The 19,022-nt window shown below is 38.9% G+C and overlaps 1 protein-coding gene across 2 annotated transcripts in view; it reads right to left on the reverse strand.

Moving 5' to 3' along the window:
• CPQ (carboxypeptidase Q) overlaps window positions 1-19,022 on the reverse strand; it is a 537,063-nt gene that overhangs the window by 465,429 nt on the left and 52,612 nt on the right. For both annotated transcript variants that reach the window (XM_023726056.1, XM_004370753.2), the window contains one exon: window positions 1,894-2,354. In XM_023726056.1, coding sequence (XP_023581824.1) covers window positions 1,894-2,354 — 461 coding nt within the window. Of the gene's footprint in view, window positions 1-1,893; window positions 2,355-19,022 lie in introns of those variants that run through there.

Genomic DNA, 19,022 nt, shown 5'->3' on the forward strand with positions numbered 1-19,022 from the left:
ACTTCACACCCACTGTTGTTGTTGTGTGTCACTGAGTCGATTCCACCTCATAGCGGGAGCAGATCTCCAGGTCTTTTCTCTAGTGGAGCCACGAGTGGGTTCAAACTGCAGACCTTTTGTTTAGCCACTGAGCACTTAACCATTGCATGACCAGGGCTCAGACCCACTAGGATTATTCTAATCAAAAAGACAGACAATAAAAAGTGCTAGAGAGGATGTGGAAACATTGGAAATCTTATACACTACTTGTAGGAACGTAAAATGGTGCAGCCAGTTTAGAAAACAGTTCGGGAGTTTCTCAAATTGTTAAACACAGAGTTACTATATGGCCCAGCAATTCCACTCCTTGGTATATACCCAAGTGAAATGAAAACACATGTCCAAACAAGAACCTGTACATTAATGTTTATAGCAACATTTTTCACACTGGCCAAAAGGTGAAAAAAACCCAAATGTTCATCAACTGATGAATGGATAAACAAAAAGTATACCCATACAATGGAATACTATTCAGTCATAAAAAGAATGGAGTACTGATAGATGCTACAACATGAATTAACCTAGAAAACATTATGCTAAATAACAGAAGCCAGTAACTAAAGATCACACACTGTATGACTGCATATATATAAGATCTCCAGAACAGGCAAATCCATAAAGAAAGAAAATAGATTACTGGTTGCCTAGGGCTTTGGCCTGGGGCTGTGCAAGTGGGCATATGGAGTGACTGATAATTGGTACATGAGGAGTGACTGATAATAGGTACTGGGTTTCTTGTGGGGATTATGAAAGTAGTTTATATTTAGATTGGGTGATGGTTGTACAACTGTGTAAATACACTAAAAACTACTGAATTGTACCTTTTAAATTTTGTGAATTTTGTAGTATATAAATTTCAACTCTATAAAGATGCTTAAAAATAAACTGGCTATCCCCTTCTCTGCTGGGTATTCCTCTTGGCATTAGAGAAGAACAAAAGGACAGAAATTAGTTTCTCTGCCACTGGAAATTAGTCCATGGATACATTCAAGATTGACTGTTAGCTCACTGTTGACTGGTTATAAATTACAGGTGTAGGCATTTATATTGTCTGATGAAGCTGAGTCATAGTGCTAATAAATAAAAGTATAGCTCCAGTCTAAAATTTTTTGGATTAGAGGCCTCAAGTTTTATAAAAATAATTAAACCAATTCAGTATGCAAAGTTGTGTTCCCTATTTCATCAAATCAAAAACTTCTGCACATTGAGGTCACCTGGAAGAAGTCATACTTTTTGCATCCTAGTTACACATATTTTAATTCTCTACAGAGAAACTACCCCCATGCAACTGTTGGTTTGACTACGTCTCATATACTTTGGACATACTATCAGGAGGGATCAGTCCCTGGAGAAGGACATCATGCTTGGTAAAGCAGAGTCAGTGAAAAAGAGGAAGACCCTCAACAAGATGGACTGACACAGTAGCTGCAACAACGGGCTCAAGCATAACAACTATTGTGAGGATAATGCAGGACTGGGCAGTGTTTTGTTCTGTTGTGTATAGGGTCACTATGAGTCGGCACCTAATAACAACAACAGAGAAACTAAGTGTTTTACTAGATGTAGATTATTAAGTAATAAGGCTGATAAGTGTCATGGACCAATAGCTATAGGTTGTCCCTTTTAAAAGTTACACCACACAATCTTCTTTCAAAAAAGACAGAAAGAAGCAAGGGAAGAAAGAAGAAGGAAGAAAAACTAAGAGTAGAGAACTCATGAAGTAATGGAATAAGAAATTATGATGTTTTCCTTTAATCATCCAAATTATAATGTAAATCATGGATATTATGATCAATTATATTAACTGATGTTAGTTTTATAAAGTAGGTAGAAAATTGACTTGAAAAGACAAACCTTCTGGAGGGGTCCCAATGCTACTACCAAGACCAAAAATAGCCATCTTGTGAATCCTTGGTTCTAACATCACAGCAGACTCTTCTCCCCTTTCCCAGTGGGGTATTTTGACTGGCTCCAGGTGGACGTTCTCCAGCCCATCTTCCCGTAAGTTTTGGTACATGATTTGGATTGCTTTTTCTAGGCTCTTGGAGCCACTCAGTCTGGGTCCAACAGCATAAACCAGAAGTGCCAATCGCTCATAGGATCTGTTCTGGGCTTTACCATAAATAGCATGGTTGATGATGGCTTTGGCAACATCTCCATAGGTGGCTATTTCTTCTTTTATTTCTTGAAAAGTCCTCTGAGAGATGCCATTCCCGTATATAGCTTTCCCAGAGCTCAGGCATAAAAGGTGAACAACGCCAACAAATGTGAAGAGAAGGGACTTCATTTTTTTCTTTTTTTCCAGTTGCTTCTTCCTAAGATAATTAACATAAGTAAGAAACATTCACGTTTTGGGGTGGGGGAAATGTCACAGCCATATTCCCACAACACAGGGGTTGCTGTTTGTGCCACAAGGGCAGCTGCACTACCCTTCCGGGCCATTCCCCAACCTCTACCATCAAATTCAGTTACCATCACTCCCAGGAACGGGGAAGTAAAGAGATAATGGTTGGCCTTATTGAAGATATGGTATTTATGAAAACCACAAAATCACATGTTATCTAATAATTCTGTTTAAAATATGCCAAAAGATTAAAAGAAGAGGACTAGGAAGAGGGAAAGAATAGTGGTAGCAGTAGTGACAACTGTGATAGGATTGCTGTTGTTGTTAGGTGCCGTCGAGTCAATTCTGACTCATAGCAACCCGATGTGACAGAGTATAATTGTCCCATAGGGTTTTCTAGGCTATGATCTTTAAAGGAGCAGATCGTCAGGTCTCTCCTCCTACAGAGTCACTTGGTAGGTTCGAACCCCTGACCTTTTGGTTAGCAGCTGAGCACTTAACTATTGTGCCACCAGAACTCCTAGTGATAGGGTTAAACCAAAAAAAAACCAAACCCGTTGCCATCTAGTAGATCCTGACTCATAGAGACGATATAGGACAGAGTAGAACTGTCCAAGAGAGGTTCCAAGGCTGTAATTTTTACGGAAGCAGACTGCAGACATCTTTGTCCCGTGAAGCAGCTGGTGGGTTCGAACTGCCAACCTTTCAGTCAGCAGCCGGGCGCTTAGCCACTCCACCACCAGGGCTCCTTGTGATAGGGTTAGGGCAGTGGAATCTGCTGCAATGCCCTCTTAGAGTTGGTCCAAATGGGTTTCAGTGTCCCTGCTGCCTGGTATGCTCTTTCCTCTTCTCTGCCTGTTGAACTCATCCTTTGAGGCCCTCTCAGATGCTGTCTTTTCTAAAAGGCTTTCCCTAACCCCCCTCCACTGAAAATAATTGTTTCTTCATCTATGTCCCAAGAGTATTTCACGCTTATGTTCAAAAGATATTTATTGAAAGCCTACTATATGCCAGGGACTTCAGTGGGTTATTAGAAGGAAGAAATCTAAGCTACTACAAAAAAGCAGAGAATTAATAATAAAAATATTGGGTTTTGTTACCATCTAACTGTGTGACACCTCATTATTTGTATGATAATAATGAAAATAATAATCATAGGAAACAGGAACCAGCTACCTGCTTGTTCACAGTGTCAGACCTTGTTCTATGTATATTACATTCATTAACTCATTTAATCCTCAAAATAACTTTGTGAGGTAGTTTCTTATTACAGGTAGTCCCAACTTATGACATACATGAGTTACAACGAACTGAACTTACATCTTTTCTTTTTTTGTACATCTTATTAGTAATATGTACTACATACAATGTTGCAGCATGTAAAAGGACCATACAGAAAATTTTCACTAATTTTCTGACTAAAAACATCATCCTCATTCCCAGCGATAATCCAGATGATCCAGAACCTTCCACAAGTGGAGTTATTACTGCAACTGATTAAATGCCGACGTCATCCATTTTTTCTATGGATGTGTGTATTTTTTTACATATGTATATATTAAAATATATCTGTAAGTTTATATGTAATGTTTCCAACCCCTAAAGACAAATAAAGGTTGGATTTATAAAGATACTAATAATAAAAGGCAATAATAATGAAAACTAAAAAAACAAAAACGAGGTGTTTGCCTTACGTCAAAACTGACTTACCACAGGGTCGTCAGAACAGAACCCGGTCTTAAGTCAGGGACTACCCGTATTTTCTCCATTTTACAAATGAGGAAACTGGGGAACCAAGAGATTAAGTAATTTTCCCAAGACACACAAGGTTTTCTAGCTCTAGAGACCATCATTAATTTCACTTGTTTTTTTTTTTTTACTTATTTAATGTGGCTACTCGAAAATCTTAAAATTACGTATGTGGCTTGCATTGTATTTCTGCTGGACAGAGCACTCTAGCTGCACTGAACTTCACAATGTTCTTCAAATGCCCAGACCCCTTCATAACTCTTTGTCTCTACATGTTCATTGTCTTTTATTGCAAAATCCTTCTCCTCAGCCTGTCCCCCTCTTCTGGCAAATGCCTCCACTCAGCCTTCAAGACCCAACTTTAAAAATCACCTCTTCTATGTAGCTCACCAAACATCCAGAGTTATCTGCAATATCTGTGCTTCTACCATACTTCACTGTGTTGTCAGCCAGGGTATTTGTTTATAAATCTATCTCCCCTATCCTTGAGGTCAAGTAAATTGTTCACCACTGCACTCTCAATCTATCTATATACATATACACGTTGTTGTTGTTGTTGTTGCTGAGTGCCACTGAGTTCATTCTGACTCACAGTGACCCTGCGGGAAAGAGTAGGACTGCCCTATAGGGTTTCTTAGGCTGCAATCTCTCTTTACAAGAGCAGTTCGCCAGGTCTTTTCTCTAGTGCAGTCACCAGTGGGTTCGAACCATCGACCTCTGGGTTAGCAGCCAAGTACTTAATCATTGAGCCACCACAGCTCCTTATACATATTCATATATATACACATACATATGCACTCAATACATTTTTATTTAAAGAATGAATAAGCTTTTAATCATTCTACGTCTTTGCTTCCCTAGGGTATGAAAGTACCTGTCTTGTCTCATTCTCAAAGAAGCTATAAGAATGAAAACCTTCTATTATATTTAACACACTTTGAAAAATTATGAAAACTACATACTACTGCTACTCTCCTTTTTGTTACAACTATTTTCATGGATAGGTTCTTGGTTTCTATAGTCAGCGTAATGATGCTTGTTTTAAAAAAGTTAAACGTTTTAAAGCAATCAAAATATTTTACTAGACTGTAATTAATTTTGAAAGTATATTTTTCCAATATGTTTTGGTGGGGAAAAAAAAGTTCACAGATGATCCATTAATTAATAGTTACCACAAGTATCATTCTTCATTAAAAATTTTCTACCCGTAAAACAAAATGAGACTAAATGGGCACACCAGCCGAGGGGCAAGGATGAGAAGGCAGCAGGAGACAGGAAAGCTGGTAATGAGGACCCAAGGTTGAGAAGGGGAGAGTGCTGACACATCGTGGGGTTGGCAATCAATGTCACAAAACAATATGTGTATTAATTGTTTATTGGGAAACTAACTTGCTCTGTAAAGCATTCATCTAAAGCACAACTGAAAAAAAAATTTTCTAAACATTCTGCAAACATTAACTATTTCACAATACATTTCTAGTGATGGATTAGAATCATATAATGACAGCATTGTGGAGATACAGGAAAGCTTAGGGATCCCCAGTTCATATACTTGTTTTATAGATAGTTCATCAAGGCCTGTTTTGTAATCCCCAGGCAGCATGTAACCCCAGCAACTACAATCATCCAGGTAACTGAATGGACTGGCACAGACTTCCCAGAGGATCACAGATTGCCTTCTCATAGGAAACTGTATGCATTTACATAAAGTTGAAACCCAATGAAGGATAATCAAATGTAGTCTGAGAAGCAAATAACTATAATACATGTACTCAAACAGAGTCATGTAGAGGAACACAGGAACACAGGAAGAATGCAGGAGATCATGAAAAGCCGCAGAGAAGTCATGACTTCTGAAGAAGGTGTCCAGGAATGGCTCAGTGGGCAGAGAAGAGGGACTCACACACCTGCCAGAGGGATCACTGGAACATCACCCTTAGCTCCACATTCTAGCTAAAAGATATGTCCAGAAAACAGTAGTGTCTATGTCTATCATTTTTGCATCTTTCTGCATATACATCAATAGCATTACTAGATAACATGCCATTTTGTGATAATACTCCTTAGTGCCTCCTATAATGTCAGTTAAATTAATTTTTCATGGTAACAATGTCACAAAACAATATGTGTATTAATTGTTTAATGAGAAACTAGTTTTCTCCGTAAACCTTCATCTAAAGTACAAAAAAAATTTTTTTAATTAATTTTCACACTAAGAAATGATGTAATTACTTTAAAACAGAAACTGATGGCTATGTTATTCTGATTACCTTAACTAGACTGTATCTTCAAATCCCACAAACATAATAAATGATTATTTTTTAAAGCAGCCTTATTTAAAAGATGATGGTTTGTCATCTTTTAGTGGATCGGTTTTTACCTGAGTGTACCATCAGCACTTTAGAAGGTTTACTGAGATCAAAAGCGAAAAATAACATATTGCATATAAAATCACATAGAAAACTTGACATAAGTAAACACTAAATACATCTTAGTTGGTTCTGAACCTGGTTTTCCCTAGAACATAATGTAAAAATTACTCTTATAATTCTTGGCTAGAATTCATAATTATATATCTCTCCAATAGAGCACTACAAGAATCTTTTATTATTGTTTTTAGAAAGGCACATTAGTCCAACTCAGATGTTTTTTTAATTAATAAATAGTAGAAAATATTATATTATTATTACTAACAGTCCATATCTGGCAAGTTAACAAAAGTGGAACAGAATATTTACATATCACATTCCACTTAAGGAAAACATCGTAAAATGCAATTTTAAAACACAGGGACTATAACTAGATACACAATTTATACATTCTAAACAAGAAATAGAGATATGTCATAAAAATTAGAATAGTGAATTATATAGCCAGAATAAGAGCTATAATCAAGGTCAACTTGAAGAAATTCTCTCCTAAGACACAGATTTAGAGTCACCATAAACCATGAAATTTGTTCGAGGCCTGAAGTCAGTCCAAAGGAGATGATCAAAGGCATGAGGCAGTTTATTTGCATGAAAGGACTAAAAACATTAGTCCTCCTTAGTGTGAAAGGACACAGGCCAAAATTAGATATATTTTAGTGTACAGAGCTAATTTTAGGAAAGTCAAAATAAAAAGGTACAATTTTACACAGGGAATGATAAGATGATGGAATTCATTTACCTAAAACAGAAGCTGGGGAAAAAATCATGAACAGTCATTGGAAGTCTAACACTTTCAGATCTACCACAAAGCACTGGAACTACATTGACCCAAGTAAAGTTCCCTATAGGATTGGCAGGAGGATCCCCTGATCCAAAAGACTATTTTTCTGTTCTAGTTCAGAAATACATTTCAGCAGAATAAAATTAAGCAAGCTACAATGGTTATTTTTCCATAGTCTGCAAAGGGAGAAAATTATTCCATGGTGAATGCAATCAACAAAGACAAACAGTATTACTTATCTCAAACATTTTCTCTCCGTTCAGTTGTAAACAGTGCTTTGTTTTGTGTTGGCTCATAACTTTATCTCTCCACTCATTCATCAAAAATTTAATTTTTGCCTTACACATAGGCGACACAGGTTCGATTTCCAACCACTGCACCTCATGTGCAGCTACCACCCATCTATTAGTGGAGGCTTGCATGATGATATGATACTGAGCAGGTTTCAGCAGAGTTTCCATACTAAGATGGACTAGGACGAAAGGCCTGGCAATCTACTTACAACAGTCAGCCAATGAAAATCCTATGGATCACAACGGTCTGAAAATCCTATGGATCACAATCAATCATTGTGATGGCACAGGACCGGACAGTGTTTCATTCAGTTGTGCATAGAGCAGCTATGAGTCAAGGGTCAACTTGATAGCAGCTAACAAACACAACCAAGCATTGAAGACACAAATGTACAGGATAATATGTACACCCTCAAAGAGCTGCCATGTGTGACAGAAAAACAGATCATGTGAAAAGCCCTATAATAGAGGCTGTTACAAGGTTCTGTTTGAAAAGAGAGGAGGGAGGATTTGGAGGACATAATACTTGAGTTGAGATCTGAATGATAAGCAGGAGTTTACTGATGAGCATGTGGAGAAGGTGGGCGTGGCCCTGGAGAAAAGGTAACTCAAGCAGAAGAACAACCTGCAAAAAGACTTAGAAGATTTACAAAACATGGTCTGTGGAGGAATGGCAAATAACTGGATGGTAAGTGAGTAAGAATGGTGGAAGATACCACAGCAAGAGGAAGGAATTATTACCCAGGGTTTGCCTGAAACTGTCTACTGTGTGAAGCTCTAATATATCCAGTGCAAAAATGCTATTGGATTGCTGTGACAGAGGGCACAACGAAAGTTCCCCATCCCTCATGCAGCTGGGAGAAGGAAAGACTATCCTTCTCTGATCTTCACTATCTCCTGTCTCTTCAGCACAAAGAATTCACCCAGATACCACAGTAGTTCAAGGAAAGCGTAAGAAGTTGCTCAAAATCCCAAACCAGATGTGCCCAGAATGAGCCACTGATTTATTAAGGATCTCATTACTCCATGAATTTTTCAAGAGGAATGAAAATAATGCTGGAAAACTAACCTGTGCTGTAAAAGACACATGAGTGAAACAATTCATTTACAAAGACACTTATGATACTCTTCCATTTAAAATGCTTAAAATTATAATGACTTAATTGACACAAAAAAGTCTACAGCCTTCTCAAGCAATTGTAGGACCATCTGAAATGTATAAACTTAAACTGCACATTTTTTTTAATGTTCTTTATTCTTATACACAAAAGGTTGAAGTCATTGTTCCTTTACTCGAATTCAAACTATGGAAATATTAAATGTTATATCCCTCAAAATGTTAAACAACTATTTTTAAGAACTATGCTGTATCATGCCTTTGAATTCATAAAGTTATATATTCAAAGGCAACTTTGGAGCACTGTTTGAAACAGACTTGCTTTTCATATGCAATCCATAGTTACAGATTATCTTTCTTATACACACACATACATACAAAAGATTTCTTTATAATACCATTTTCATTCTTTTCTACTGGAAAATCTGGAAGTGAACTAAAGCAAAACCAACTTTTCTCCTACTGTGAATTATATTCTAAAAATAGGTTTATATTTTGAGGGGAAAAAAAAAACATTTGCTTCTATTTCTAAATATTTTTCCTAAAATATTATTGTTTGAAAATATCTCAGGCTAGGATAAAAATGCTAGAATGAATAGACTAACTGAAGTGCAAAAGGACACAATGAAACCAGAATATGCCAAAAGACAGAAAAAGTAAGATTCAGGGGTTGAGATTTTTATTGATTTTTATTTTGCCAATTACTTTTTCTCCTAAGGACAGAATATACTACTTACATGAAAACTTAACCATTTCTCCTAAACCTTCCATTGCTGAATAGCATTTACTGAGATAAATTTAACTCTTAAGACTTTAGCCCAGAGCATGTACAGATACAAAGATCAGAAATGCTAAATCCTAGCACGGACACTGGCACATCGAAGTTCACTTCCAACTCCTGCTAATATTCCTAGATTCATGATAATTATCCCTTTAACAATCTTAGGAAAGATACTTGCCTTTATTAAGTTCAAAGGGCAAATAATACTGAGTTTCCATTTCCTATAGCTTACATTCCAGTTATTCAGTGATTTAAGAAAGCTTACTGAGTATTTACTATATGCCAGAAACTGTGCAAAAATTGAGGAAGATACAAAAAAAAACTAACACCCAGTTCCTACTTTTAGCAGACACTGTTAATTACCTATTCAACATCCATTGCCTCTTTTCCTTGTTAACCAAACCTCTTTGGTTTGGTGTACAAAGTGTCCATCCCCATTAATCTAAGCCAGTTGTTCTCAATATGAGTGGTACTACCCCTAGGAGGCGTTTTGAACATGTGGTAGGGGAGCATTTTTGGTTGTCATAGAGTTTGTGGGTGCTACTATGGCCCAATGGTTAAGAGCTCGGCTGCTAAGCAAAACGTTGGCAGTTCAAATCCACCAGCCGCTCCTTGGAAACCCTATGGGGCAGTTCTACTCTGTCCTATAGGGTCGCTACAAGTCAGACTCAACTCAGCGGCAACAGTTTTTTGTTTTTAACCAATAATTAGTTGACACAGGCCCAGGACAATCAACATACTGCTCTATGGGTGTCATTCCTATATACTAAGAACTGTCCTACCTTCCATACACTTTTGAAAATGTGAATAACTTATCTGAGTCTTGAACTTATATTTTACATATAAATACAAAATAGTCTTTCTACAGTTTCAGTGCACACTGGCTTTTTCAGGAAGCAACTACCATGTCTATCAAGCGAAGAGTGTACTTTGTTTTGTTCAGAACTTTACAAAGAGTTGGTCATCATTTCAGTAAAAACACCAATGACTATGCTGCTTATGGTCTTGAAGGCACCTTTTCCACACCACTGTGCCATTTGCATTTGTTACGTCACATTTACCAAGCAAGCGTTTCACTAATTGATTACGTCATCTAGTGTACTCATAGCTGGGAATTTACATTTTAAAGTATTTTATTATAAATTACTTTCCTTTAATTTCCCCTTTATATTGCAGTTAGAAAGCATACTCACTTACTCGAAAATATGCAAAGTAGATTAGCTATTATTTTTATTTAAAGATAATAAAGTAAGCATTATTTTAAAAAAAGGAGAAAAATAATAGGACGGGAACTATTGGTTTAAGTGAATCTGATATTTCTCTTCCTCACTTTTGGGGCCTCCCTTTCAGCTAGGGGAGACCCTGTGACCCAGTTCTACCCAGAGACCCAAACAGAAGCAGCTGGCAAGAAGATGGTGACAATTCTAGAGCTGCATCAATTATTTCATAACCATGGGAGAAAGGCCAAGAGAATCTGCCCTAAGCAGCAGCCCTGAGCTGCTGAATGAAAACCAGCATCACCTATTTTCCCACTAGTGAAAAAATAAACTCCACTTGTCTTAGCCACTGATCATTGGATTTTCTGTTATTTGCAGCTGTGACTATATTCCTAATTGATATAGGGCTTCTTGGGGGTCCATAATTAGATATATTGTTTATATTAATTAACACTTATAAGCAAGATCTAGGAACTCATGTATAGTCTACCTAGATTTCTCACATGCCTAAAATCCTAACATCCAACACCAAACTCAGAATCTTCCCTTCCAAACCTGTTCTTCCTTTACTCCCCATCAGAGTCAGTAAGTTACGAACTATAGCATTTTATTGAATTCTTCTCTCTCCTTCAGGGAGAACAGGTGAACAGCTGGCAAATCGTGACTGTAATTCCACCTTCAAATCTAAGTCCCCTCCTCTCCCCCTTGCCATTTCTGCCCTAGTTTAGAGCTTATCATACCTTGTTTGAACCACTTCCTTACACATCTCCCTGCCTTCAACCCAGGTCCCTTACCAACCTATCTTCCACATTGCCACCAGATTTATCTTAAACCCAAATCAAATGACTACTTGGCTTAAAATCTCTTTTCCCCACTGCTTACAGTTCAGTGTTATGGGTGTGGCTTTCTAGTCTTCACAATCATTCCCTGTTGGTCCCCCCTCCCCTTACATTCTAGTCCCACCAGGCTATTTACCAGTCCTGGACATTACAGAATATTCTTTATACCTCTCTGGTTTTGCTCATACTGTTCCTTCTGCCGAAAATGCCCTTTCATTCTTTCTCCACTTGGAGAAGTCATGATCATCACACAAGGTCCAGCTCATCTGTCACCAACTCCTAGGCAGAACCATATGCTGCCTCTTCAATGGCACGCTGTATACTAATGTTTTTGTGTCTGTCACCCTGCTAGAACTACACATCACTTTTATAAAACATTTTACTTTTATAAAATTCATGAAGCATGTTCTCAGCAAGGAATGTGTTTTGTCTTTGTATACCAAATAGCACGATACCTGTCAATAAATATTTATAGAATAAATGAATAAATTCATCAAACAAGTAGTTATATTTCACAACAGAAAAGTATACAGCTCTCATTCATCACTTTAATGATTACTTTTCCTGTATCAGACATTAGTTTTTCTTTTAAACTATAGTGCATTTGCAACTTCTTTTTATAAAGGGAGTCAAGAGGGTTTGGTCCTGGCTATCCGTCTCTAGTTGTGTGACCTTGAACAATTTCTGTGCAGGGTTTCTTTACATGTAAAATAAGGGGTTAGATTTCAGCTCTAACATTCTATTGTGGGTTTCCTTAAATATTTAACATCAGTCAGACTTTTCTTTATGCTCCATGTTGGCACTTGACTAAATCATCTTATACCAAACTGTTAACTGTTTTATATATAAAAGTCATTGCTCAATCCGTGTTTTGGTTTCTGCTTCCATGAAAATGAACCCATGAAGCATTCAGGACATTCTTATCCCTAAATCCAATGAAAACATTTCAATTCCTAACATACTTGACATCTGAAACATTTGACATTGTTGATGGCCTCTCCTCTTCGAAACACTCTTCTTCCTATATCTCTGCTCTCTTTCCCAATCTCTTTTGTAGGGTCCCCTTCCTCTAGTCATCCTTTAAGTGTATTGTTTCCTAGGGTCCTCTCCTTAACCCACTACTACACATTCTTACTGGCGATGTATCCACTTCAAGGCTTCATTTACCATCTATAGGTTGATGCGCTTTCCCACTCTGGATGTCCCATAGGCAACTGGAACTCAACATATCCAAAGTTTTCTCACATTTTTCCTCCAGAGCTGCTCTTTTCCCTAAATTCCCATTCTTGGTTCATGGCTTTTCCACCATCCTATCATCTAGGACCACTAGAGACACTTCCCTCTCTCTCTTTTAAACCCCTCAGCTAATTAATCACCAAACACTGTAAAATTTAACTCCTAACTAGTTTTCAAGGCCATCCCTTCCCTTCTGGGCCTTCCTCGCCACCTCAGTTCTGGCCATATTACCTTAAGTTGAATTACCTCAACAATCTCCTGTTTTCTCCATCTCCAGCCTCCTCTTCTCCCCTACTTCTCTTTTCTACAGCAGTTACCTTTCTTCAAAAGAAATTTGATCACTTTCCTCCTCAAATCCTCACCAGCAGCTCCCTACTGCCTTCAAGATAAAGCCCAACTCTTTGCCTCACTTTCAAGGCCCTTGTCTCTTTTCCCAAGCTCATATCTTGTGCCTCTTTATCCTATATACTGTAGTCCAGCCAAGACGAACCCTAAGTTTCCCAAACATGATGCTCTTTCTTAAGTTTCAGAACCTTAACATGTACTGATCTCATTGTCTGAATACCCTTCTCCTGCTGATCCTTTGTCTTAGAGTTCCTAGTCACGCTTTGAAATCCTAGACACATCAGTTTAGCTTTCATCTCCTCTGGGAATCTCTGCTGTACTCCCCTGGTCTGAGTCAGCTGTGCTTCCCATGTGCTCCCACATACCCTACTCATACCTCTATGAATATCTCTTATTACAGTTTATCACATTTTCCTCCTTATATGTCTCTACTTATTAGACTCAGATTCCAGGACAGGGAGAGGACTGTCCCAGGCCCACCTCTCCTACCATCCTGGACTAGGATTCACCGGTCTCCATAGCTTCACCATGATTTTCCTAAGAGTCATGATAAGGAGGCTTCATTTCAAATATCTTGCCACTGAACACAATATCATGAATTAGGAATGGGGATTGTAGATACCAAAAGGAAGGAGGGTTGGATGAAGAGAGGAGAATCCTAACATTTCCCTTTATACTCCCATTGGTTTGAGAATCAGCACAACAGTGATGACAGCAGGGCAGATGGTACACTAACTATCAGTGCCCTTCCCAGAGGGAATCCCAGAAGCTGGGTCAGAGGTGTGGGGCTAACAACCTTCTGGGAGAAGTCCACCAGTAGACTCCTCTCCTCCCACTGGCCACACTGAATCACTCGTGGCCCCGCTCCCTGCTGCTGGCAAGTGACCTCCTCTTTCCTCCCTCCTCATCCCATCAGCACGAGCCAGCGAGCTGACTCATTTTGTGCCCCTGACATTTTACTGATTACTGACTGGTGAGCAGTTCTGAGTTTGTCTTCTAGAAAATTAACTGGGCTCACAATACTACTCCTTCCTCCTGATTTCTTTATCCTGTTCAAGGTTCTTGAGTTTATAAAACAAAGAAGCTTAAATTCCTACTGTTCAAAAGTAGGCATCTTTGTCACAGAGATGATGGTAACTGGCTTTTGACCTACATAACGATGGGACTGAGATAAATAATTATGAAGCTACCTTACATGCTGCTTAACTGAAACATTATAATTAAAATTCCAATACATGAAATCAACCATGAACTCTAGGGCATATTTTGTATTCTTGGCTTCCAAAATCTTCACTGAAATCCAAAGAGGATATGAGACAGCTCATAGCCCCTTTGTTAGCTGAGGATGCCAGGCTGAGCACAAGGGGGCTATCCTTGAGAACTGGGGTCTATGATCTGTGGTTCCGTTACATGTGCACACCCCTGCAGTCAGCAGCCATAGCCAAGCACACACAGTCAATAAAAGAACAGATAAATCATGAAGAATGCAGTTTACACACTTTGGGTCCAAATACTAAGTGGGTAACTCTAGGCACTAGCAATACTGATGTCTCATGATCTGAGAGAACTGAAGAAAGTAAATAGGATTCTAGCCTCATAAAGTCCAAGTTTCCTAGGACTTAGACCCTCCAACACAAGAGTAATAGGAAGTACTTTATTTCTGCCAATAAAGCCAGTGAAGGATTTGTCTTCGATCTGGCAATATTAAAAAGCTATTGCAAATATTCCAGACGCAAGGGAGAGAATATGGGCTTCCTTGAATCAGACAAAGTACAGGAGGCTTCCAGAGATTCAGCTGCAGAAAACGATAAAGCTAGAGATATATAGATTTAATTACCATTTGCCACTATAGGGTTATAGTAAGTTGACTGTACTAATGTGTTTTTATTGCTAAACACCATGTTTCCCCCATGTGTCTTCCCCTGAACTGGTTAAGAACAAGTTCCAAAGAACACACTAGTAGAGACATTAGTAAATTCCTCTGAAATACGCCTTTCCATTTCCCTCACTTTAGCCTGGCTCACCCAGCCCATAAACACAAAAGCAGAAAGACCCCCAATGAATCTTGCTATAAACACAGTTCTTGTTACAGCCTAAGTGAGGAAAGCCTGTTCAGCATGTCACTTACTACAAAATTTGCTACTAAACCTGTCAAACAGACATAGATGAAAATAATGCTTCACTAAACAGCTGTTAAGTTTCGTGAGCATGAAAAGAAAATACCATCCAGCTACACCCTGTTAACTCAACAGAGATTCGCCATTCAGTTTCAAAAATCTGATATCCTGGTACACTTTTCCCTTAATCCTAACATTTGCTCTCTGTGATGAAATGGCTGCCACGTAGCCGTATTAGCAAACACCGGCTGAGAACACACACACACACTTACTTTGCAACAGTGCATTTCCCCTCCCTCTGCAAGAGAAGCCTTGAGCATCTGTGGCTTCAGGCTCTTGCACAGGAAAAAGAGCACTACTCACCGGCAGTAAGGGGGAAGTTAATGAGCTGGTTCCTCCCTGTCCCAAAGGTCAGACATTTATCAAAGGTGGCAAAAGAAAAGTTAAGCCAAATAGATTCACAATAATGGAGCTGAAACAATTATTCAAAGTGTTTTAATCACTCAGTGTAAAATAAAACCACTGTAACACTACATCAGTGCACAGCCAGCAAAATTATACTGAGGAGAAAGAACATTCCTGAAACAAACATTCTAGGAAGTAGAGGGAGCAAGGTAAGACAGCAGATATTTGACAGCAGAAAATTAGAAGGTAACTTAAAAATTTAAAGGAAAATAAAAAAAAAAAAGAATTAGGGAGATACTTGGAGAGAGAAGAGTAGGGAGCATAGAACAAAGACCAGGGAAGGAGAAAAACTAGGAAGAGGGTAATTTCTAAATTACTCAATGGTGATGTCTAAATCCAAAATTCATTTTTAGAAAGAGAATCACATTTATTGGGAGGCTAGAGATATGATTTAAGAAATTATAAAGATGGGTGTAAAAAAAAATTGATTCTTGGGTCCCAGTTAGAGACTGCAGAAGGAAAAGAGAAAAGAGAACTGGTTACCTCTGGGGAGAAACAAAACCGTTTGGGAGAAGGGCAGAGAGAAATCAAAGGTACCATTGCTTTTCTCAGTTTTTGTGATTTATTTCCTGATGTCTCACTGGCAAGATGAAAAGCCCAGAGTCAGGTCACTCAAGTCATTGTTATGAGAAATGAGGTGAGGAAACACTAAGTTCGGAATAATCACCCCATAATTGCCTAGAAGTCTACTACATCTGTGAAGGATAGGCCTATTTCCTAAATGTACAGCGTTTGATTTCCCTCCAGAGAACGCAGGAAATTGTACCCTTTGAAACAGATGAGAAGTTTTGGATAACATCAGATTCTACTGGAAAGCCCCCGGGTAATGAGTCGGCAACTCGCAACCTGCACACCAGTGTCTGATACATTTAATAGCAGATGAGGGGAAGTTTGTTGTGACAGCTGTGCAGAAAAAAAAAGTCTGAAGGTTAGGTGGATTTGCAACATGAGAAGGTGATCTGGGTTTTGGAAAACGCGAAGTCTTCTTAGGGGGGGAGAATGCACAGAAAAATGAACAAAAGGAAACATAGGGCGACAGCAAGCAAAGTGCACTCAGCTTGCTGCGTAGTTTTCTACATTGGATTCCTTCTGGCCAGTCAAAACACCTCCAAAAAAGCAGTGACACCATTCACTTTTACAGCAGTTAGGGCTGGCCTAGAGTAGGAATGATGTGCTGTTTACAAGATACAGAGTAAACTTGAGCTATCCTTGAAGATGACTCATGGTGACCCCATGCACAACGTGATCAAACTGTCACCAGGAGTTGAGGGCCTACTACATGGCAGCTAACCACAACATCCTTGAAGATGATTCTCTTCTCTATATGTCCTCTCCTGAGAGAATACTTTCTGTCTTCTGCTTCTCTCCACTCAGTTACTAACATAAACTTCCCTCACCACTCCCCACACACGTGGCCCGTGGACACATGAAGGAAGTTTCCTGCCCCTGACACACACAGGACTGTATTCTGGTCAACGCAGCCCTAAGGACGTTGCATTTGTTTCCCATCTTCCCTTTGCCTCTATAACTTGATAGAGGGTGGCCACTTCCCCTAATGAAGTGTCACAGGCAGCACATGAAAGACCCTGTGCTGTACATGAGCATGATCCATACCAGCATCAGAGAGACAACACCCTAATGAATTAGAAATAAGACGATAAACACCAAATGCACAGATGACAACTGAAAATCCTTCAAATGTTACTCTGGGTAGTCTGCTTTGGAAGTCACACTCCTCATTTGACAGAGGCAGAAAGCAAGGAAAAAGGGAAGGAAGAAAACCAATATTGACTTAGCCACTAACAAGTGACTAAGTGTTTTCATATATGTCATCTGATTTAATCCTCGTAAGCAACCAATGAGGGATATTATTACTTCAAAAATGGAGACTCAAAGAACCTAAGTGACTGGCTCATTGTTACTTAGGTAGTAAGAAGTAGAAGCCTTCCCGCTACCTTGTTCACAAGGTAACTCTGACTCACCCTGGAAGAAGTCGTGCCTGACCCCCACGGTTTGGGTTGGGTGTTCCTCCTATAGGTGCCAGTACTACTATGTTCTACCTACTTTCTTAAAAGTACATATCACTCTGCATTATAATTGCCAGTTTATTGCTCAGTCTCCTTCTCTAGACTGAAGGCCCTTTGAAGGCAGAGACTCTCTCACCTCCATATCCCTCAGTGCTAAGTACAGTGCATGGCCTATATATGCTTGAGGAACAGTGGGCAAGAAATAAGAGCCCATGAGTCCATGCTGTCTCTGAATAACATTGTTTGGAATTTAATTTAGCCAAGTGCCTAGTGAAATGAAAAGGAATGGTAAGAAGACTAAGCTTGTCCTACTTTCAACACCCTACTGTATAGTCTCCATGGTACCAATGCTACTATGTGGACCATGGTTATGGGCTTGTAAAATAGGGCATTTAAATGCAAGTGACTATATAGTACTGTAGTACTTGCTATTCCCTGGTTGAGAATGAATGTTGGGCTGAATTGTTTATGTCTGGCTATAGGTTTTTTCCAGATTTTTTTCCATTTAGTAATGAGCAGCACTGACTGTTAAGCCATGTTTTCACCCTCAGAGTCCCACAGACACCAATTATTCACATGGAACGTCACAACTTCAAAATGTTTAAGATGCTCTGAACTTTGATGGGTTCTTTCTTTTAGAGATGAGAATGAAAAGAGAGCCAAATTACCTTAGCCCATGTTTTTGGAAGTTATTACAATTTCTGCACCATAGAACCCTTCAATCCCGTTAACAGCAATTCTGTTCCAATGCATGTTTCCAAAGTAGAAAATGCATGACTTGACCACCAAGAATGTCTGTACTAAGTCCAAGACCAGAGCAGGGCAGCTGCCTGGACTATCACCCCTGAAATACTGTCAACTAGCAAAGTCTAATCAACCCAGAAAACCAGTAAAAAGGTCGGCCAAACAACTAAGTCCAGACTGTGATAAATCTGCTTCTGGTTACTTTTCTCTCTTGTTCCAAACACATCTACGTACAGACTCTAATAAAGACATGCGCAAGGACTAGTTTTACTGAATTTAACACCTTTTGGGAGGAGTAAATTGTGCACCTGAAAAAAGTAGCCTCTAGCAACTAGAACCAAAGTTGAACATGCATTTAATTCAAAGGTACTGAATTCTATGGAAAAAATTCAACCTTTCTCAATTTGCCTTTGCAGTTGTATGGCTCTGTGATGTATTTTAGAGCCATCAACACTGTGAAGCATCTCCACTCTGTCTTCTGACTGCCTGGATTGGACAC

This window comes from Trichechus manatus, unplaced genomic scaffold, assembly GCF_000243295.1.
Source record: "Trichechus manatus latirostris isolate Lorelei unplaced genomic scaffold, TriManLat1.0 scaffold00009, whole genome shotgun sequence".
Lineage (NCBI taxonomy): Eukaryota > Metazoa > Chordata > Mammalia > Sirenia > Trichechidae > Trichechus > Trichechus manatus.